Source organism: Mucor mucedo, assembly GCF_025094135.1.
Source record: "Mucor mucedo strain NRRL 3635 chromosome Unknown EV154scaffold_11, whole genome shotgun sequence".
NCBI lineage: Eukaryota > Fungi > Mucoromycota > Mucoromycetes > Mucorales > Mucoraceae > Mucor > Mucor mucedo.
In genome coordinates, this window is record NW_026252295.1 from 49,865 (window position 1) to 72,953 (window position 23,089).

A 23,089-nucleotide genomic window follows, 5' to 3' on the forward strand; every position below is an offset into this window, starting at 1 on the left:
TCGTTGTACATTTCCTTTGATCTGGATAACTTTTAATATAAATGCAGCAGCTACTGTCACTGTAAATATAGCGGAATTCCCTCAAAACGACATGGTCTAGGATTTCAAAAATAGGCGTACTTGCTTGTGAAGGACTCTAGACAAAGACAAAAAACCAAGAGAATGTAAATTCTATTAGTACAAAAGGAATCAAGAGGATATATAGTCATCGCTCGTCATGATCACAGTACGTTTGGCCAGTTTTTTCTTCTTTCTGTGTCTTACAAACGACCTTGAATACACAAAATGTAAAGAGATGCCTTGAGGTTCTTATGTTGGATGCTGCATACATAGCAATTGCTTTTACGTTTATCTTTTCACCGGTGCTAGTGGTGCAAGCGATGTCAGTGACAGAAAAAAGAATGGATTGCATGCTTTGTGTCGGACTGTAGATAAAACTAAAGAGACTAGCAAATAATGCTTTGAGACATTGAAGAAGCAGGTAAAATGAGTGTCTTTTCATTAGACATATAAAGAGACTTAAATAACGTATACTTATATGTTTTAATTCAAAATTTTACAGCTGAAGAAAATAGGTTGCCACAAAAAAAAAAAAAAAATTGATCCATTTCAGAAAACATTTAGGACACCAATTTTGAACATTCGGTCCTAAAATCAACGGCTTTTTTTTTCTTCTTCTATTACTTTATATCGATATTCTTATTGTCGATGCAGCGGTATCGTCTTTGGTCATAGGAAGATTATTCTCATTCTTCACGTTCCCATGGTGAATGGTGATGGCAGAAGGTCATGGAAATCAGTTATTGAATAAAGAGCTAGATATGCACTCCTTTCTAGGACTTTTTTTTTTTCAATGTATCAAACTTTGCAATGAATGAACAGCATTTTTTTTTTCGGTCTTTCTTGAAGTATATTAGACATTGACTTACGAAGCTATAAATAGTCGGGCCTGGTGTATGATGAAAAGTACACAGCAATTATTTAAAGGTGATCGAGTATTCTATAGAAATCATTTTATCAAAACAAATAGGAACGCTACGAATGAATACATCTATTCCAAGTATCGACTTTGGACAATTTATCACATACAAAAGAGCTAAGTATCAACGGAAACTGGCCATTAATAATTGGAAATGTCTAGACCTCACCTAGATTTGGGATTTATCTTGTAATTGATACTTATTAATTAGTATTTTCTCCGCTTTTTATTTCTGTTTGTTGTCCATTGTAATTATATGTACAATCACTACACCTTCTTACATAAACCCGTCGTAAACCCTTTACTGTTTTGGATCTTAAAACTATATTACCTTCTCATCTCTCACTGTATTCTTATCGATTTACATTTATCCGTCTTATTTACATATTATATCGTCTAAAATCACTTCAGAAATATTCTTAATATATAATAAAACCAAGTTGAAAACTAAAAGTCTGATGCTCATTATCACAATTGTTATATAATGATAATTGCCCCTTTTTAATCTAGCGCAATATCAATATCTCGATTATCTTAAGCCTAATACATCATTCATCAAGCCTTCCGACTAGGCTGTTTCCTAAGAATATCTTTAATTATTGATTTAAAAGCCCTCTTAATAAAACCCTTAATTTAAACTACTGGAGAGGTTCTTAGATCACCTTTTTGATTTTAATTAGCTACCAATTAATGCTTTGAGGTTATTTTTCCTTACTGACAAGAACAAATCTATCTTTTGCCTGTTTGAACATTAGGTAATAAGAGAGAAGTCACAGTGACTGTGAATCCTAGAGTAAAAAGTGGCGTTCATGTCTGGTAACTGGCATTTAATTCATGTAGAGAATAGAAAAAAGGCATATTTCCAACAGTTTCTTTTCCCTTGTAACTTATTTTTAGAGCAATGTCCACCACTGTAGATAAAGAAGCGAAGCCCGCTGTTGACATGGAATTACTTTCCAAGAAGACATTGGAAGAGACTACCTTTGCTGATCTTGTAAGCATTTTTTATTGAATAAAAAGAAAAAGAAAAAGTGAGGTCCATATAATTTAGATCTAACCATTAACATGTAGGGTGTCTCTCCTCAATTATGTGAAGCTATTGAAAAAATGAAGTTCACACATCCTACCGAGATTCAAAAGGAGTCCATTCCTTGGGCTATTGAAGGTCGTGATATTATTGGTCTTGCCCAGACAGGTTCTGGTAAAACCGCAGCTTTTGCTATCCCCATTATTCAAAGACTTTGGGATAACCCTCAAGCATTCTATGCTTGTGTCTTGGCTCCTACCAGGTAAAATAGATAAACTAATATGAACTAATTGAAACTGGATTATTAAAACAAGGTATCTTTAGAGAATTGGCTTACCAAATCGCAGAAACTTTTGAGTCCCTCGGTACAGTGATTGGCGTTCGTTCAGCAGTTATTGTGGGTGGCATGGATATGATGTCTCAATCCATTGCACTTTCCAAGCGTCCTCATATCCTTGTGTGTACACCCGGTCGTCTTCAAGATCATTTAGAAAACACCAAAGGTTTCAGTTTAAAGAGTTTGAAGTACCTTGTTATGGATGAAGCAGATCGTTTATTAGATATGGATTTTGGACCCAAGATTGATCAGATTCTCAAGGTGATTCCTCGTGAGCGTAACACATTCTTGTTCTCTGCTACTATGACGACCAAGGTTGCAAAGCTTCAAAGAGCCAGTTTAAACAAGCCTGTCAAGGTGGAAGTTGCCAGCAAATATTCTACTGTCAAGACACTTTTACAATACTATCTCTTCTTCCCTCTCAAGCATAAGGATTGTTACATGGTCTATCTTTTGAATGAGCTTGCCGGCAATTCTACAATTATTTTCACACGTACATGTCACGATACTCAAAAGATTGCCATCATGTTGAGAAATCTTGGTTTTGGAGCTGTGCCTCTTCATGGTCAATTGCCTCAAGCTAAGCGTTTGGGTGCCCTTAATAAATTTAAGGCCGGTACACGTAATATCTTGGTTGCCACCGATGTTGCAAGTAGAGGTATCGATATTCCCATGGTCGATGTCGTAATTAATTACGATGTGCCTCAATCATCCAAAGATTATATCCATCGTGTCGGCCGTACTGCAAGAGCAGGTCGATCCGGAAAGTCCGTTACCTTTGTCACCCAGTATGATGTCGAATTAATTCAACGTATCGAAAAGGATTTGGATCACAAGTTAGATGTGTTCCCCGTTGAAAAGGATGAAGTGATGATGTTACAGGAACGTGTTGATGAAGCTCAACGTATCGCCACAATCGAATTAAGAGAGACTGATAACGGTAAAAAGTCCAAGCGTGGATCTCGCAAGGACGATGACGATGACGATGATCTCGATAAGGAAGAAAGAACTGGTGCTCAAGCAAAGAGAAAATATAAGGGAGATAACAAGAAAGGTGGAAATACCAACAACAATAATAAAGGAGGCAACAAGAGACGCCAATAATAATTTTGACATTAATAAAAAAAATAGAATTTGTATAGTATTATGGGGGATATAAATGGATGTTTATATTTTTAGCTGTAAAAAAATTATAAGCGTAAGTGGCGGTGGGAGGGGGGGGGGAGGAGGGAGGGAGGGAAATGAAATATTACAATAGAGATTCTGGATGCGGTTTGATGTTTAATGAAGGGGATATAATCTGCGGAGACACAGATGAGGATGTCCAAAGACTAGTGGGTAAATTGCAATCGCCTAGTTTTCGAATACATTGCAGCACAACTTCTTTTGTCACTGGTTTGCTCAATGTCATGTCAAAAATACCTTCAGATTGATTATTGCATTCGTACGCTGTTACTGCTACCATGGTTGTATTCTTATTGATATTATTAGTGGACCGAATCATGCGTGCTGCTGCTTGTCCATCAACTACAATTTTTATAAGTATGATTATTATTATTTTTTTTAAAAAAAAAAGAAATGACTTACTAATAGGCATGCGAATATCCATAAAGATTAAATCGAATTGGACTTTATCACTGATAGCGCACCGAAGTGCTTGGGCACCATTTCGAACAATCACACACCGACACTGTAACAAATTCAAAATGGTTTCCAATATTTTGCAACTGATCGGGTTATCATCTGCAATTAAACAATTCAGCACTCTGTCAACACCGGATCGGGAAGAAGAGCTTAAATCATCCGCTCTTTCAATATCAAGAGGATGTGCATGCATTTGAAGTGGAAGAGGGATTAATCCTGGATTCTGTGCACTTGAACTACTGCTACTATTGCTGCTACTACTGGTATAATTAGAAAAGGCAGAAGAAGATCCTACTGATGTGGATAAAACTGCTACACGATTACCGGGCGAGGAAACAGACCGAACACGTTGAGGTGCATCATCTTCTTTCCGAAGCCTATCAATATGGCTCAAAGGGTGATTGATTGCATCGATAGAGCGACGGTATTGAGTAGACGCAGTAGGTGTGGTTGAACAAGAGGGCGATAATGCACGCGGTGGAGTACAGGGTAAAGACGTAGAAACAGGAGGAAGAGGAGGAGGAGGCGAAGAGGCATGTGATGGGATAATATTGGTCACGGAACTCCTTGAACTAAAAGTATCCGCAATAGAACTTCTTTTTCTTCTGGAAATTGCAGGCAGTGAGCGATGCAAAGAAGCTCTGTCTGATGAAGTGGAGGACGAAATTACAGACGAGGAGGAGGTATTGGCTACAATACGTTCATGACGGATTTTCTTGATGGCATCTTCATTGGCTTTTTCTAAAACAGGCAAATTCTTGTAAACAAACGTTCCAAAATCTGCATCATCCGAGGTTTGAAAATCTTCTGAATCAATAAGTGAAATTTTATCCGGATTTTGCTCGTTAATAATGGCTTTTGCACGCTTGATCTCTTCCATCACCAGGTTTTGAATACTATCTTCTTCCATCATGGTTGCACCACGTGTATCAAAATAATCTGTATCTTCTTTACCCATGGGTTGTGGGACAAAAGAAGGGGATTCTGTTAATAACTTATCCCAATCTAAATCTTTAAAGAAAGCATGTTGTCGCACTTCTTCAGGCCCATTGCGACCAAGACGTTTCTCGGGATCCAAGGTCAATAGTCTTTCCATAAAATCATAGGCTTCATCTGGTAAATTCATTTCATCTTTATGCCAGTCAATATTTCTGGATAAAATATTCTCAAAGACCTTATCAGGTGTCTCTGCATGAAACGGTGGATATCCGTACAAGAATTCATAACAAATGACGCCTAGAGCCCACCAATCTACCATCGAGTCCTGGCCTGTGCCTAAAATACTTTCAGGAGCAAGGTAATCCGGTGTACCTACCGCTTGTTCCTGTCGCATCATCCCGCTGTCCTCATTACTTTCGGGTACAGATGCATGAACAAAAGCAGGCGTTGTTAATCCCGAAGGTAATAAACCCGAACTCGTGCGTTGTCTATGAGGCTTTGTCGTAGCGCTGGTATTAAGCTCTTCATGAATGTGAGATGGTAAAGCTGGCACACTACTGCTGCTACCACCCACCAAAGGTTCATTAATAGGTATATCACCACCCGATGTAGAACTAGTCATAGACCCTCGTCTATTTCTGTCTCGGTCAAAGAGTAGACTAAAATATGAATGTTTATAGAACTTTCCGTTGGATAAGGCTGCAGGTACTAACGGGGATTGAGGTGGCGTGCCAGATCGAGAAGGTGCAGGTGATGTAGGTAACAATGAAAATGGATCACTGCTGAGCTCGTCACGGACTCTACGGTCTAAAAATCCAATTCTTGATAATCCAAAATCGGTCAATTTTAAATGACCATTTTGATCAATTAATAAATTATCAGGCTTAAGATCTCTACCATATATTTAAAAAAAAATTTTAGTTCCAAAAATCATAACCTGTTGTATAAATATCTCCTTTCGTCTTACCGGTGGATAATGTGCTTATTATGAAGATAAGATAAGCCTAAAGTAACTTCTGCAAGATAATTACGAGCCCAATCACAGGGCAAATTGCCAAGCGCTTTGATCAAGGAAGAACAATCACCGCCATTTAAATACTCTAGTACTAAATATAGATAATCCTTGGACTGAAAAGTGTAATATAGTTTTGTTACATAAGGACTATCCGTCTGAGTCATTAAAATCATTCTTTCAGCCTTGACATTTGTCACTTGGTTCTTGGCAATCATGTCTGACTTCTTTAAAAACTTAATGGCATAATAATCGCCTGTCACTCTTTTTTTGGCAAGGAAAACAGAACCAAATGCACCTTTACTGATTGGCTTAATAATATCAAAGTCTTTGATACTAGGCGGAACAGGCCGTGCTGACATGATGGGTGCAGGTAATGGAGATAATGGAGATTTGCCAAGAGAAGGCGTGCTACTACCAGATGATTGTATTCTTCCAGTGAGACTACTTTTTCTTGGCTGTGGTGGCTGCGGGTTCGTATTTGCTGGAAATCTTGGTGATGCTGCAGGTGTATCAATAGTTTCCATTTCAATAATACGAGGTGCAGTAGAAGGTGTTGTAGACACAGTAGGTACGGTAGAAACAGGTGGAGGAATTGAAGCTCCATTTTTACGTCTCGCACGTTTGGAACGTGAACCATTACCACTGCGTCTTGCACTGATTTTCCAGTCCTTGATCTTTTCAAAGAGGTTCTGTTTTTTGATCTCACTATTTTCTTCCAAGGAGCTTTTCTCGGACTCTAACATGGGAGTTTTCACTTTTTCTACCTCAACTGAGTTGCTAGTGGCCTTAACATCGGTAGGAACAACAGCAGCCTCGACTTTTTCTGGTACAAATTCAGACCATTCATTGTCACCAATGACGTTATGTTGAAAGTTGTTTCGAATACGCTCATTGTAATCCAAACAATCCTGCATTCGATTGACAGCATCAACCTTAGCTTTAGTAATGAATTCGATGTTATTGATCAGTGATTCAGTATCTGCATCGTCTGCCAATGGGGCTCTCCAGTAGAGAATTTGAACAATTTTAGATTTAGAGACGGCTGACTGCTTCGTATGAGAGCAATTGAGTCGATCGGGTGTCTCTTTTAAATCAGCTTCATCATCTGGACTGCCTGGTGTAGCGATAGACAATGCTACATTCATAATATCCAACATGGTTGTATATTTTTCGAGTTCAGATCTTCTTTTCTCCAAAGGGAGTACGTGATCTTTTTCCAAAGGCAAACCTTCTCCAAAAATTGAGTCATCATCACTATTGATACTGGTGAGATCATCTTCCTCTTCAAGAATTGTAGCTTGTGGATTAGTTTCCAATTTTTGGACTTCATACGTGGTAATATCGTACAAGCCTTGTACATAATGCTTCAATTCTGATAGACTATCATTGCAAGTACTCACATCCATTTCAGCACGATGAATTTCGACGCATAATTCAGAATGTTGCTCAAAGAAGGCAGCAACAACCCATCTTTCACATATATTACAAAGTGCAGGAGCGATGGTAAGTAAATGTGTGGTAGCATCTAGGCTGTTAGCAACCGGAACACCACCTTGTGAAACAGCTCTTCGCATGGCAGAGGCCTGAATATTTCTAATAGTTGAAGATATTGGCAAATTAGGACTATTAAACAAAGGATGTGTTTCTGTGTTCGGTGCAGTATCATCAATGATGATTGTATCACTTGCGATTTCTGTAGTGCTAATGGGCCACCTTCTTACGGACGGTTTCAACACCCACATGGTATGACTGGGATATCCTGTGACTCTGTTGTACATTAGCATGCCCTTGCCTTCCAATTCAAAAGGTGTCTTGACATCATCTGTAATTACACCAAAAGTCACTTCGATAGTTTTTAAATTATCTGCAAGCATTTCGTCGGTTGCCTGAGAAAATACTTGTTTATTTTCATGTACAAGCAATTCAGATATATTAAGACCGATCATGGATTGAGGTCTAGTACTATATTATATAATGTAAACAAGAAGAGGTAAGACATGTGTAAATGATATTAATGAAAAAAAAAAAAAAAAAAAAAAAAAAAAAGCTGAAGAATTTAGCTAGTGATGCATACCCTATCACATCGTGCCAAACAGGACTTAAGTACTGAACAAGGGATGGTTTGAGAGATAATTCCATGACAATGGTGCTGCTTTGACCGATTTCCGCTTCCTCTTGAAACTGGCATGCTTCTTCATTGTCATTTTGCATAAAAGTTGACATGACACTGTTATCTCGTGTTCGTGGCACTCGTGTAGTACGAGACTCATCAATAGGATCATTCATCATCATAGCGCCCAAGTTAAATTGATCAGGTAAGTCAGAAGTTACTTTGAGAGGTTTAAATAAGGGAGTAACAGTGGTAGTTGTACTGGCTGAATTTGTGGTTGGGGTAATGATGGAAGAAGGGGTAGCCCAATATTTTCGTTCGGCTTGCCACCATTCTACAACTCGATTAAACGCCGCAACGCCAAGCACAAGTCGGACATACCATTTTTTGCATGGCCATTCCTTATAATACTCCCAATTACCGCCCACAGATTGGATATTTGAAACTGTATCAGCACCAATACCTGGGTTTTCTAAAAATACTTCTAGATCTGTATCTAGAACACTCTGTGCTAAACAGATCAGGTTTTGTAGTGTGAGTATAAAAGGTGTGGTTATATCATCATCTTCGGATATCATTGTAACAATATCTTGGATGGGTTTTAAGTCCTTGTCATCCCAATCCAATAAACTAGTATCATGTTGTAAGTCGTATACAGGAAAGTCTTGTTTATATTGATCCTCCTCAGACTCGTGATTCAATATATCATCTGGCGTTTCAAAATAAAGCAAATCTTTTTCAACATATTCATTTAATCCATCAATGATTTCGCGTAGCTCTAAATTACACGCATCTTTAGCCCATTGTAATCTTGATTTGATTGTGTGTCGTGGGCAATTCGCACCATTGTTTTTAGGTTTTTCACGAGGGGAAGTAAATGAGTCGTAATTATCGCCGAAATGGGAAAATGGATTTTTGTTAGGATTATTGAATCTATAACCAATATTGCCTGTAACAGCAACTGAAGGAGCATTAGCTGGCGGAAAAGAGGAACGGAATGTTGATCTAGTAGGGGTTGATTTTAACACTGGAAGCACTGCAGCTGGTGTAACGCAATCCGATAGTGATTCCTCATCAGACTGATAGTCCTGTTTATGAAGAGGGAACTGGTATTGAGAATCATGTAAATCAAGCGACAGACGTTGTGCATTAAAGCAGTCTTCTTGTGGTGGTTGGATAGAGTTCCACCAATGAGTAATTTTAGGATCAACCACGTCTGATTCATCCATCCAATTTATCCATTTTGGAACAGAGTCATGGTAAAGTGACCATTTTCTCATTTTGGTTGAACGTGATTCTTTTAATCGGCTGGCGTACGAGTTGTCTATAGGCAGAGATAATGGCTTACGTCTAATAGGCACACTTTTCGATTCTATAAAAAGATGATTAAAACACGTTTTTATAAACATGTATTTTAGTGTCTTACCTTGACAAGGATATCGACATAAACTGAAATAGTCCGTTTCTTCAGCTTCATAGACTGAAGTGTTTGTATGAAAATGATGATCGTCTTCCTCTAGATCATTGTTATCCATATCGTTCAAGAATACGGCTGGGTACACTGGAGATTGATAACTTTGGCTGATATCATCGGATAAAGGGAAATGAGCAGTATTTCTTTCTTCGTCAAGTGTCATCGCTATCACGTCTTTATCTGCGTCAATCGCCGCTGTTGTGGTTGATAACTGACGCTTTGTGAAATTCTGAATGGATTGCTTATACAAGTATTCGGGTAAAGCATCTGTAGAGGTATTTTTTAAAATACTTCCAGATGTAGACTTGCGTCTCTGCTGCTTATGATTGACTAGATAACAAAAATATATATATATGTGAGTATGCTGAATGCATAGAGATAAACAGATGTTTTTTTTGTTACATTTGATTGAATCATTATCATTGGACGAATCGTAATCTTCAGAAGAAAGGATGCTAATGTTATCAGTCAAAATGGAAGATATGGAAGAGTTTCGATGATGAATTCTGGTATCTTCATCGAATATTTTGGGCGAGGAAGGCAATCTATTTTCACGTAATTTGAATATGGAGCCAGACTTATCGTCCAGCCTTTTATCGATGGCGATAACGGAACTCTTTCTGCTTCTTGTCAATTTGATGGTCTCCGGTAAACTAATAGGTGTTGAGGGAGTCGACTCAGATGGAGTCCAACTTGTTCTGTTTGTTTTTTTCATGAATTTACCACCACTTCCAGCGGGTGGACTATGATAGCGTAAAGGGTTTCTTGAAAAGACGTCGGATTCACTACCAGGACTGGAAGCATATTCGTCACTGCTATTATTTTGAAAAATCATTTTTTTCTTGTCATTTGATGGAGGTAATTGTGAAGGAATAGTATCCTCGATCGACGACATGGAGGAGCGACTTTGGGGTCTCTTTTGCTGTGCTCTTTCTATTTTAGTTATTTCGGCACAAGTGGTAATAGGACTGACAGTAACAAACGCGGGGTTAGAACGGTTATGAGTTGATTTGGAAAAAGGTTTGACAAAACTACTTTCTATCATGGTGACGTCGTCGGTCCGAGAGGATGTTACTGGTTCCATCTTTTCATTGAAAGAAAGAAAGAAAGAAGTACATAAAATAAAAAAAATAATAATCAAAAAATAAGGCCAAAGCGACAAGAAAAAAAAAATATAGAAATAGTTTGCGTCACGCTTCATTGCTTCTAATTGGTTCGAACTATTTTGCATAAGAAAGTGAGAAGGGAGGTGTGCGTCTATTTTATTTGAGTAACCTATCGAAATAGCGTGTGTTTGTTGTTTAACTCTTTTTCATTATAATGTGACCATATGCTTTCTTTTTAATTAAGTAATAGCTGGGAATTTTTTCTTTTTTGTATATTACATCATTCAATAAAGGAGTTCCCATAATATTCTACATGTGGTATGAAATAAAACTGTAGTTTTAATGACAACAGCTGAAAAAATTGTTTGTTTTTAAATCGCCACGCATACCGTAAACGGCACTTTAAAAAACATCGTTCAACTTGTATTCCTTCCATATCCAACGGCGCATATTTGCTAGTCTATGTTTATATGTCCAAAATGCACAGTAGCGTAATAAACGCACATCATTTTAGCGATAATATTTGAAGCCCAGGTCGTTGCACCTATCAGCCTCAAAAATTAATTTATTTTTAACTTTTTTCTCTCTCTCATATTTTTTTTTTCTCTTCTTCTTAAACAATGTCGAAGCCGAGAATTATTGGTGAATTAGTTATTGTCGCTTATAAAGCTGTAAGTCATACTTATTGTGCTTGTACTAAAGAGAACAGTGTTAACGGGTTTCTTTTCTTTAGAGACATCTTCCTGAACGCGAGGTAATGAAGCAAAGTTTATATTTATTCTCTCATCTCTAAACAATTTTCTCATTGCTGAAACAGCTTGTCGGTAAACAAGACCCATTTGTTGTGTTCCGCTTGGGCGAAGTTACCAAAAAGACTAAAACCGATCTTAGAGGTGGACAGCATCCAACTTGGGATGATCAGGTACCGTTTAAACCCGATAAAGAGAGAGAGAGCGAAAAAAAAAAAGTCTAATTTTATTGATCTAAAAAAAATCAGGTCAACTTGCCCGTGCCTGAAAAGAAAAAAGTTGTGATCGTTCAATTATTTGATGAAGACGCGAAAAGACAAGAATTGATTTCTGAGTGTGAATTGGACATTACAAAGGCTTTGGAAGAAGGAGAAGATGATGGTAAATCTTGGAAATCTTTTTTTTTTTCAATAGAGTGTGTTGTTTACGGTTTTATTTTAGATTGGTATCAGTTGCATTATAAGGGCAGAGAAGCAGGCCAAATTTACTTGGAGTTGACATTTTATGCAGCCGTAAGTGCATATCAATTTACGCCCGAATACCTTAATAAAATTTTTTCTTTTCTTTTCTATAGCAACCTCCACCAAAGCGCCAACCTACGAGATACGGTGGTAAACATCCTAAACCAACTGGTTATGCACCTCAACAAACACCGCAACAACAAAGACCTTATCCTACCTCCCCTCAATATCCTCCTCAACCTTCCTACGCTGGAACTCCAATTGCACCTACGCCTAGTGAATCACATTCTACACCAATGTATCGCCCAACTCAACCGCAATATGGTGCCCCCAATTCTTTCCCTTACCCTCCCACTGCTCCTCCACCTTCAAACTCGTATGATCCCAACCGTGTCATGTGGAATAAAGAGCATCCCCGTCCTACTAATGAGGGTATCCCTATCAGATATGGAACACCAGATTCTACTAGCAGACCTACTTCACCACCCGGTCCAGGAAGTTATGGCAGCAATAACTCCGCTTCCCTTTTATCCTCTTCCTACAATCCTCGTCCTAACAACTATGGTGGCGGTGGTGGCTATCCTCAAACCAACCCTAATCCTAATAGAAACAGCTTTCCTAGCAATTATGGTGCTAGTCCATACCCACAACATAGTGGTGGCGGAGGGTTCCCTGAGCCTCAACAATTCGCAGGCGGATATAATCCTCATGCCGATCCTTTAGGTACACCTTTTGCTGCTCATCAAGGTAGCTTCAATACTGGACCACCTCAACCTCAATATGGAACTCCTCAGCATTCTGGCTATCCCCCTAACCAGAATTATCCTCCTCGTCCACAGTATCAACAAGGCTTCCCTCCCAACGGTGGTTACAATGGAGCCCCTTATCCACCTTATTAATGATTAGAGAAATTATTTATTATGATTATATATTAAAAAACAGAGAAAGTGAGAGCTATAGGGAAAATGTAATAACAATAATAAAAAAGAGAAAATTTAAATTCTTCCACTGTTAGGTGTTTGGCCCAACCATTCTTGTGGATGATCGTTTGTTCTAGCTCTTGTGGGAGTAGCTAAATAATCATAGGTATTTTCTTCTAATAAAGGATCGAACCTAAAATCATTGGGATTGCTAATGGCACCACTCATTGTTTGCATGGGATAATCTTGTGTTCGAGCACCGCTTGTTCCAGACATGGGCGACACCGATCTTTCGTAAGACTCTCTACCAGCAACACTTGCTGGTTGATTGTATCGTTTACCCGAGACACTCTTGGGATCCATCATGGTGAAGTTGATGGGTGAATTGGTATAAGGATCATCAACTGCAATACTGCGTGAGAAATTGGTCTTTTCTGCGGTTGGAGAACTTGGAGAAAATTGATGCGTGGGAGTGAATGTTCTCGATGTACCGGATGTTCCGGTGGGATAGTCTACCTCCACAGGTCCCATAGGGCGTAAGAAACTACCAGATCTACTGTTTTGAAGCTCTTCGCTGGAGGGATTGTATTTATCATTAAACCGAGCTGCTGTTGCTGCTGCAGCATTCTTGTTTTCTATGAAATTTGTGATACGTTGGCTTAGTCGCTGATCATTTACTTTATTACCCTCTGTAAATGACGAACCATGTTTAAACTTGTTAGAATGACTCGATTCAATATCCATGTTTCCACGAGACATTGTAACTGCAGTGCGACTCATCCCGTTTGAATTAGCGCTTGTAGTTTCGTCATCGTTGGAACGACGAGGATGGAAAATTGAAAACTAGATGGACGATTTTTTAAGGTTAATTGCTTGCATATGATAATCCTCTTAAAATCACACTTACACCGACAAGCCACATTAAAATAGCGGCAGTGTTACAGTTTGCAATTAACAAATCAGCTGCAAACTTGTTGGAATTAATTGTCTTGGCTACAGTTAGGCCATCAACACAAAGGATAGATAAGCATACACCGTACATGAACAAAACAAATGTAAGGTAAATGTTCATGTCTTTGAAATATGTAAGCTTCTCAATAACGACACCACTGTTTTTCAAGTTGCCGGATAATTTTAAAATTCGCTTGAATCTTAAATCAGAACGGATGCCTAAAGCAGAGGTGATAATCACTGTAAAAAGCATGTGGGTTAATAGATAAATTAAAAAAACAAATAGCCAGTTTCATAAGAGTGTACATACTTTCAACAGCAAATGCTAATTGGGGTACAGTTTCTCTCAATCCAGGATCCTCTCGGAAATACCATTGTAAGACAGGAAAAATGGCTACACTGCCAAGGGCCCTGTTACAAATTTAAAAAAATAAATTACTGTTAAAATGTCTGTGCGCAAAAGAAAAAAAAAAAAGAGACACAATACCAGAAAATATAAAACTTGAATTCGCGAGAACTCATGAAGGATTTCTTAGCAACAGAGTTTGAAAGATAATTCCAGAAACATTGAAGCAAAAAGAATACACTGACTTGCATCGATAAGTTGACACATTCGACATAATCCATAGCCTGCAATGATAATAATAAAAGTTGAATACAATGGTTGCTCAAATAAATTGAATGATTGTACCTGAGCGATTTGTTGATGTTGTGAAGTCCAAGCTGCGAAAGGTTTATTGATGATATGCCCTGTCGATGGGATAACGTAAAATTTCTCTTCGTATTTGATCCATGTAGATATCATATCTATTATATTAATCGGTTAAAGTACTGTGATTGTTGCAGCGTTGTTACACGTTATTACCCCACGCCATTTGCATTATTAGCATCATTATATATAGCACTGTAATGACACTTCTTAATTCGCCCTTAAAAACTCTCTTTGGTTGAAGACATTTCATCCTGTCATTGGAGTATATTCTATAAAAAAGGAAAAGACCAATATATACTTCGATAGCACATCTTTCTATTAAGGAAATTAGAATTTGTCTTTGTATGATATTTGTTCGACGACATACGGATATACGAAAAATCACTATGAGGTACATTAGTTTACATTGTTTATTTGCTTTAAAGTATTTCATCGTACCTCAAATGAGTCATTACTGCTAAAGTTTATTTGGGTATAAATTTCGAACTAAAAAGAAAAAAAAAATACACAAGAACAAAAAGAAAGAAGTTTCTTATTTTTTAATAAAGTGCTTTTACCGAAAATGCGGAGACAGTAATTTTTTTTTTCCTGGTCCTTCCAACAGAAAATCTGAATCGTTTTACCAGTGTTTAACTGGAGCGTTATAAAAGTTGCTGGTATTTTGCTTAATTTGGATGTTTGTGAATAATTTTTGAAGTGTAACTGCTTCTAGCTGGGTAGCTCTGCATGGCTCTTTTAAGATCAAAGTTACGCAAGATTGCTGAGTTCAAGTTTACAATGTTAAACTCAGAACTTTGTTAAGGTACACAAGTGTTTATAGATCCTTTTTATTCCCACTGACAATAAAGAAAAACTCGGGTGATTATCATTTGTTACATGTAACTTCTTTTGTTTGTTTATGGCAATTGCACATAATCTGACTGACCAGTAACCCTCAAACTCTAACATTATCCAATCGATTTTTTGGATTGTGTATTGTAGGACAAAATAACGCTGCGTTCCCATGAAAATTAATTTTTCATATATTTACAAATTACGTTTGGTATATTTTTGTTATAAGATCAATGCACTTTGCGTAGATTTATTATAACAATAAACTAATTTTTCTATAGACCCTGAACTAAAACCGTTTTTTTTTAGGCTTTAGCTATAAATGGGGTTCTAACGGTTTTCGATTGAATGCAAAAAATTAAAGTATTACACCAAATTGACTACCAGTCAGACATTACACTGAAGGGAATTACGGGAAAGCCAAAAGTGAAAGCGAGCGAGATTTTCGACATGTATATATGTTGATAAGAGCAATGTGGAATTACTTGCAACAGTACAGTGTTAGTCTAGACATACTTCATAAGAGATACTTTCTGTTACACACCTTACGGATTAAGCACCAATATAGCTAAAATACTTAATATCATCAGGATAGCAATAGTATATCACCCGTGCTAAAAAAAGGAAAGGAAAGTATTGGTATCCAATGTGAGAGAGGCTCTGAATCCCCAGACTTGTTAGATAATTAAAAGGTTCAAGTTTTTAAACTGAATTGATCTTTGATGAAAATAGATTTGCGAGCTTTTGCACGGACGACATTTGTGTTACATGAAACACCTCCAATCAATTACTGCAGCACATATTCTTTTTTTAGAAAGACCTTAAAATATTGCTTGTTCCATGTAGGCGATTCATCAACAATTTTCTTTTCAATTGTTGAGTTTGTCGGAAATATATCTTTTATTACCGCTATTTATTTATTTATATAAGTCTCATCATGTTTTATTCTCTTTCAGTTGCGAGAGTATTTGGAGGGGCACCGCCTTTAACGAGCCCCAATCCATGATTTAATTAGGTTTTCCAGTTTTTCCCCCAATATATGTACAATGCCGTTTAATATCATATAGAAATAAGGACAGTCATTCTTGTGAAATACAGCAATTTGGCTAAGTTATAATGACAAGGATGGAAGTGCCGGATTTATATATTTAGTTTCAATTGCCGAGTATTTTTTGATCGTGGAGGTAATAGGCGTTAAGAATTGGGCAAAAGGCAATTATATTCAGCATGATGGAATACCAAATCATGTAGTTCATCCGAAAAAAAAGGGGCCAAAAAGTTTCCAATCTAAAAGTTGAAGTATGGTCTATAAAACTGACTATTGTTTAGCCGTGATACTGTGTGTATAAACCCTTGACATTTCCATGCTGACTATAAAGCAATTGACATCCATTGAGCAATCGATTGAATACACGATTTTTTGTAGTCATGGATCGTAGCACCCCAAACGCCCCCACATTTTTTTTTCGGCATAATCCCATAAAAAATACTTTTTATTCTTAAATCATCTTTTTTTTATAAGTAACGATACATTTTGCAGCTTGTAACCAGTAGATGGCAAATTCTCCTTCGATAATTGGCTTTTTCCGACCGATGACAATTAACTGGCTTGCACAGTGTCACCTCATAGGAAATAAAAACCCAGTGGCGTACATACAGTGTACTCGCCACTAGTAGCAGGAGTTTTTTCGAAGCAAATGTTAGTGTGCCATTGCCGAATCTTCGTCCTTGATTAATTTGAAGTGTTACCTGAAGCTAAAAGCTTGCTTTAAGGTCCCAAAATGTAATCGCGCTTACCAGAAACGTAATTTATGTCCCGTGGTATTTGAGCATAACTCCCCGCTCTAGAAAGCTGCCGAGCATAGCTGTACATTGACTTCGTGTTTATTCTAGTAAGATCATCTTTGATCCCGAAAGCATTAACCGAGACTAAATTGTTTGCAATGAAAAAAAAAAAAAAAAAAAAAAAAAAAAAAAATAGAGTTTCTTGAAATTGTACAGATTCCACAATGTTGCCACAAAAGAAAAAAAAAAGTAAAGACGATTGCTGAAGTCATTCAATTCATAAATGAGTGGAAAAACAAAAAACATTTATTGATAAAGCGAGACAGAGCAAAACCCAAAATTATCACGATCCATAAATTTTGGCGCGAGAGACATGTCTGGGGGGACAATCACTCGGAAAATTGAGTCACCGGATCAACCGGACCAACCGACGTAGCCAGACTGGCTTGTTGGTATTTATTTGATAAGTCATACCTTTTAAACGAAATGATGTTAGTATCTGTACAATTATATGTGTTTGCCGTCGCCATACTTATGTGTATTATAAAAGGTACGCCTAAATGGCGGAAGCGGCTGAGCATCGATCGAGACTATGGAAGAAAAACCAATTAACCCAATGTTTTTTGCACCGTTTTGATCACGGTTAATGGTTGTTGATTTTGAAGAGATTCTTCTTGGGCACTTCGAGTTGTTGCAAACTACTGCCCCTTTGAGCCTTTTGATTTTGCCGTTTCTCCTGACAAGTTGCTTACTTGTGCAAGAAAAACATGAGCTGCATGTCACTGTTGACTTGTACTCATCAACCACCGCAAAACTGTCCAATTCTACACTTTTTAGTTGTGTTATAAAAGGGTCTAAGCTTCTTCTAGTATGACCCTTTATGTAAGTCGAAACACCAGACCAGTTTCCCAGAAATGATATGACGCTACGGTTTTTACCAGAGTTACCTAAAAGTCGGAACAGTTTCTGCCTATATGAGGAATGCAGATGCTGGTAATATCTTTTCAGACGAATACTCCTAGTGACTTGACGCTGGTTTAGATACGACGGTGTAAGCTCCTTTTTGTTTTTAATTTTTCTTTGTCTCTGTATCATGTGCTTGGTGTCTAGTATAGCGCTATTTACTCGCTTTGCCGTCAGTTCAAAGGTCACTTCATTTTCGACATCGTGGTCACAATTTTCCAGACTTTCCAGTGCGCTATACCTATTAATACTTTGAAACATAGAAGAAGATTTGGTTGCACTGATTGAAGCAGTTGTTACAACACCTGGATCTAAGCCTTGAATAATTGCTTGGCCTGATATGATGCTATTTTGTGATTTTTCAGAAAGACATATACCAGCTGTTGGGGTTGGTTCATTCTGATTATGTATCCCTTTGTTTAAGTAATACATTTCTGAGCTCTTGGTCTTGATTGATTTATTCAGAGAAAGAAGTTGACTGTATACTGCGTTACATTCCTTGCGGATGGTCTTCAAGTTTCGATAGAGGTTTGAATCACAAGTCATTGTACGTAGCTTTTGGTTTTTTCTAAAGGTCTGGCCAAGATCCATTCTAGTATTTTCTATTTCACGAACGTTTTTACTCAGACGGACTTGCAATGCTTTTTCTTCTTTAATTTCTTTGTGAAGACGTTCGACCTTCAGTTTCCTATTTTCTGTATTACTGTCCATGGAGGTGAAACTACTTGTAGAAATAACGTGCGGCACTTCTTCCTTTTGCAAGTTTTTATACCCAAGAAAGTTTAGGCTGTACTTATGACAAAACTTAAATGAATACATTGGGGTTAGTTTTTGTTCCTGGATAATTCTTTCAATCATGTTTAAATTGAAAAAGTTTGAAAAAACCGCCCTCTTGTCCTCTATGGACTTGATTGTTGCCGAACTCGTAAACATATTTACACCATCGAGCTTAAAAATGTTGTACTCTTTAGCAAATAAAAGATATAAGGTCCTGGCATCAACATTGATAGACATCTTTTGCTTTTCTTCGACCTTCTTTGGAAACATTCGATTCTCCTTAAATCTTGTACCCGTCGGACCAACAAACTTGACCAGTGAGTTTCTGATTTTGCGCATCTGAAAAAATCTGAAAGCGTTTTTCTCATCTTTTTTACAACTTATTAGTCGTAACTCGTTGACTATTCTAGCAGAAGTGTCTAATGCATGGGCGGGTATAGATTCTTGCTTATCGTAATAAAGTTGCTTTTTGATATAGGCTGCGTCTACATTTTCTTCGATGGAAGGGGACGTAATCAACATTGTGCATACTGCACACAAAGCTTTAATCTCTTTGGCTGACAGGTCTTTGACATCGTTATCATTGGTATCTAACTCAGTAACATTATCAATTATTACTAAATCTTCGTCATTCTCATTAAAATCTTCGGCGTCTTCTTTGTGTAAAAATTATAAAAACGAAGATTTTTAAAAACAATACGTATGACTGTGTCCCATTAATTATTACCTTCAAATTCGTTGGAATTATCATCTTTATTTACAGGTGGTTCCAAATCTGAACGGCCCCTCTCACAAGAATTGAAAACACCGTCGATAAGTTTCTCCACAACATGTATTTTGTTCAGCTTTCCTGCGTTATATTTTGCAATCGCGTCAAACAAATCTATCATGACCCTTTTTTGGTGTCGCTTTTTAACTGTTTTGAGGGATTTTTGTGAATTTTGTTTCTGCTTCTTTGATGCATGTGGATGGTTCAGACGATGGGATTTCTTCGGACAAAGATGCAAGCGTAAAATAAGGGTAAGTGTGACTCTCAAATCAGAAACAAATCTTTGATAGGTCCACATGTTTGAAAAATTGGTAAAGAACTGTTTACACGCAGAAACTAAAGTTGGTGTGGTTGTAAAGTCACAATAGTTTTCGCTTGATATTTTTCTTGATACGTAGTCAATCACCCTATATGACGAGTAAAATAAGTTAGGAATCACTGCTCTCAATATAATAATTAAGCATATCTACTTACGGGTGTTTATACTCGTGTGGTTTTTTTCTACCTACTGAACTGGAAAGCAATTTCCAAAAGCCTTTAAACGTAAATATATCACTTTGTTTTAAAAATGTTTCATCACTGTCATCTATAATCGCGATTTTCTCTTCGCCAGTTTCAATTTTGAGTGAGGGCAAATCAATGAATTGAAAATCAAAAAAGGTGCGCTCTCTAGAAGGAAAGATATCACCTGATGTAATACCGTCAACCAAAATTTCCGTTGCTTTCGAAAGGCCCGAACAGCATTTATCACAGATCTCTTGCAGATCTTCGAGCTTTTTCAAAAAGATACCATAGTCCAAGTCTTTATTAATTACTCGTTTTAGGCTTCTACTGACTGTTCTGTAATCAATATCTTCTAAATCTTGGTCGTCATTCTCATCGATTACCGTATCTGTATCCTCAGGCGCACTATCTTGTATTGATGATTCTGAGTTTAAACCCATTATAAAGTCACTGATACATTTATCGATGCTGATTTTGCCATTTTGTTTGAGTCGATTAATTTTTTGTTGCACCCACAATGCTGACGTTGGTATATCTTCGAGCTTAACGGTCGGGAAGTGATTTTGCCTGATCAACTGCTCAACCTTTGTTTTTACAATACCAGCAGAGCCTGTTGGAAACTGTTTGGTTGATAAAGTTGATGAAAATCTTTGTATATTTTCAGATAAGGTTTTGTGCTTGTCAATTTTGAACTTGGACCATTTCTTTTGATATAATGTGTTCGTTTCTTCAACAAGCAGCCTAATTATTTCATCATCTATAACAGAGGAGACGCTTTGTCTCTTTGCTCTAGGTTTTTTGTCGTCTGAGGCTCGTTTTTTAGCTACGATATTCTTGGGAATTTCATTGGTGGGGGTGGTATCATCTGACATGTCTTTGGGTCTGTTTTTGAGTTCCAATCCAAACCATTCAATAGTACCAGTATACGAATTAATTGATTTTAATACACCTAAGTACGGTAAAGAGCGGTCTTGACGGTGCTTGTTGTTGGGATGAATTATTGCTGGTTTGGACCTACTTGAAAAGCAGTAGATTGTATACCCATAGACTTGACTAAAAGCGTAAAGCAATAGCATGTCTTTTGGAATAACAGTGAGATTTGGATGCCTATCTGAATGCAACACAAACTTATTCTCCAATTTTCCATTAAGAACCCCAACCAAGTATTGTATGGGTGAAGTAACCATCATTATGTTGATATTTTCGTCCATTTTTTTACGAACTACATGTATTTTATGTTTCTTCAGAAACTTGACAGTGCTCTTAATACTTTCATTAAAACTATGCGTATAGTTGTTCATTGCATTAAGAATTATATCACGAAAACTGTTATCAATAGGTATGGTAGGAGAAGTAATGTTTATGTCAACATCTTGGCAAGAAAAACGAAGCAGCTGCTCATCTAGTTGCCCTAATCATAGACGCATTATGAAAAACAGAAAATTATAGGTAAATGAAAATTTTATGTACCTTCTCTACCCTTTCTCTTGTCCAACCGCTTTGTTACGGAGGATGCTTTAATTGTTTTAGGTCAGTCATCTATTGCTTTACTAGGAGCTAGTATCTACTTACGTTCTCCTGTGCTATTGTCGGATGGTGAATGTTTACGCTTCATTAACGAGAAGAGCACGAAAGAGAAACAATACATTGGCAACTTAGGGTTTTTTCATTAAAAAAAACCAGTCTCCATTATTCATTTTATTGGTTCATACGAATGAATCTTTCCATCAGTATCAGTATCATAGCCAATCGTAAAATGTTATATTTTTTATATTATTACGATGCCTTTGTACAAATTACCAGATATACACATGTATAAAAATACGGGAAAACGTATGTGTGGTAAATCGCATATGGATTAGATACAAAAAACAAATTCATATCTCGATATAGTTGATAACCGCATATAACTATTATCAAGCCCATAGGAAACTGCTAAAATACGGTCAGTAATTTAGGGTTTCACTGTAAAAGAGCAACCCGGGTAGATGAGGACTATATGTCATTGGCATCATTAGGCAGCCAAGGGTAAATATAACAACTATATATTATGCGAATCATTTCATCAATCAAAGCTACTGGCTAGACACCTTCATTTAATGACTCGAATACAACACTTCCAAAAAACGCTTCACCACCTTTTACGTGATCCGAATAAAGCGCAATTGTCATTTCATATCCATAATCATCTTTTGGCTATCTAAATTTCTGGTAGGAGTGTTTCTAATACTGAAAATTTTCGTTTCTCTTCTTGTATTCAGAAAGCAGATATTCAGGTTCAATTGTATCATGATGAAGTACGTGAAGCTCGCGAAGTATCTTTTGAACTCTCTCTGGACCAAGTTTCAGAAGGTCTGCAAATACTTTTGACACTCTTCCTCAGTAAAGAAGAACAACATAAACTCAACTTAAATTCAAGAGGGAGCTGTCCAATGATTTCTGGATCATGTGCATTATATGAAGCATCACATTTCGAGTCACAGCATCTATATTGCATTGATTTATAAAGCTAAAACAACTAGCATTTCAAATAAAAGAAGGGGGGGGGGCGATTTAGCATACACAAGGTATAAAAAACCTTTTCCTGCAACACCTGAACATATCCACAATTCTTCGAGCGTGAGGCTTTTTATTGTAGCCTTTTGTTCCAAGCTTCTTAATACAATTGTTTCTAAAACATCAATCCTCCCAAACCTTTGCGGGTAATCCAAAGAAATACTCGTGGTCTACATAAATAATTATATTTTTTCTTCAGAAAAGAAAAAACGACACCAGCCCTATCCAAAAAATACCATTGTTTTATTCAGAAGAATATCGTTCGTTTATTAAACTTTGAAAGATCTCAAGATACTCGATCAGTACACTGTTGTCAGCCATCTTCCCCCGGTTGAATCTTTATATGAAGCCTCAACTAGATTCTTGACTAAATCTTCAATCAATTCATCGACTGGTTCTTAGACCAAATGTGACAGTGACATTCTTAAATTTTTTTTCAACTACGAACTATTCCATATTTCTCGAAAAATTAAGAGCACT

General features: G+C 37.2%; 6 protein-coding genes across 6 annotated transcripts; 3 read left to right on the forward strand and 3 right to left on the reverse strand.

Annotated features, from left to right (window-relative positions):
- Positions 1–1,824: 1,824 nt before the first annotated feature.
- EV154DRAFT_436622 (P-loop containing nucleoside triphosphate hydrolase protein) lies at positions 1,825–3,504 on the forward strand. The gene is made up of 3 exons (XM_051596828.1): positions 1,825–1,973; positions 2,051–2,268; positions 2,331–3,504. Exons 1-3 carry the CDS (start codon positions 1,881–1,883, stop codon positions 3,445–3,447), a joined length of 1,428 nt encoding a protein of 475 aa, XP_051461706.1. The 5' UTR covers positions 1,825–1,880; the 3' UTR covers positions 3,448–3,504.
- A 49-nt stretch (positions 3,505–3,553) lies between these two features.
- EV154DRAFT_457800 (uncharacterized protein) lies at positions 3,554–10,641 on the reverse strand. The gene is made up of 6 exons (XM_051597422.1): positions 9,928–10,641; positions 9,478–9,855; positions 8,016–9,423; positions 5,894–7,903; positions 3,931–5,819; positions 3,554–3,870 (listed from the first exon to the last, which is right to left on the reverse strand). The coding sequence occupies exons 1-6, from the start codon at positions 10,607–10,609 to the stop codon at positions 3,593–3,595; spliced, it is 6,645 nt and encodes a 2,214-aa protein (XP_051461707.1). The 5' UTR covers positions 10,610–10,641; the 3' UTR covers positions 3,554–3,592.
- A 610-nt stretch (positions 10,642–11,251) lies between these two features.
- Positions 11,252–12,740, forward strand: EV154DRAFT_477428 (C2 domain-containing protein; the record flags this gene model as incomplete). Its single annotated transcript, XM_051598101.1, has 6 exons — positions 11,252–11,302; positions 11,365–11,385; positions 11,449–11,553; positions 11,629–11,761; positions 11,822–11,892; positions 11,955–12,740. The coding sequence occupies 6 exons, from the start codon at positions 11,252–11,254 to the stop codon at positions 12,738–12,740; spliced, it is 1,167 nt and encodes a 388-aa protein (XP_051461708.1).
- Positions 12,741–12,836: 96 nt separating this feature from the next.
- EV154DRAFT_559399 (uncharacterized protein) lies at positions 12,837–14,593 on the reverse strand (the record flags this gene model as incomplete). Its single annotated transcript, XM_051605548.1, has 6 exons — positions 12,837–13,604; positions 13,669–13,952; positions 14,023–14,123; positions 14,200–14,342; positions 14,404–14,519; positions 14,578–14,593. 6 exons carry the CDS (start codon positions 14,591–14,593, stop codon positions 12,837–12,839), a joined length of 1,428 nt encoding a protein of 475 aa, XP_051461709.1.
- A 2,771-nt stretch (positions 14,594–17,364) lies between these two features.
- On the reverse strand, positions 17,365–21,209 carry EV154DRAFT_19570 (uncharacterized protein). Its single transcript, XM_051594309.1, has 4 exons — positions 20,024–21,209; positions 19,508–19,956; positions 17,573–19,433; positions 17,365–17,514 (listed from the first exon to the last, which is right to left on the reverse strand). The coding sequence occupies exons 1-4, from the start codon at positions 21,127–21,129 to the stop codon at positions 17,430–17,432; spliced, it is 3,501 nt and encodes a 1,166-aa protein (XP_051461710.1). The 5' UTR covers positions 21,130–21,209; the 3' UTR covers positions 17,365–17,429.
- An 843-nt stretch (positions 21,210–22,052) lies between these two features.
- Positions 22,053–22,560, forward strand: EV154DRAFT_477431 (uncharacterized protein; the record flags this gene model as incomplete). Its single annotated transcript, XM_051598102.1, has 2 exons — positions 22,053–22,081; positions 22,269–22,560. The coding sequence occupies 2 exons, from the start codon at positions 22,053–22,055 to the stop codon at positions 22,558–22,560; spliced, it is 321 nt and encodes a 106-aa protein (XP_051461711.1).
- Positions 22,561–23,089: the final 529 nt, after the last annotated feature.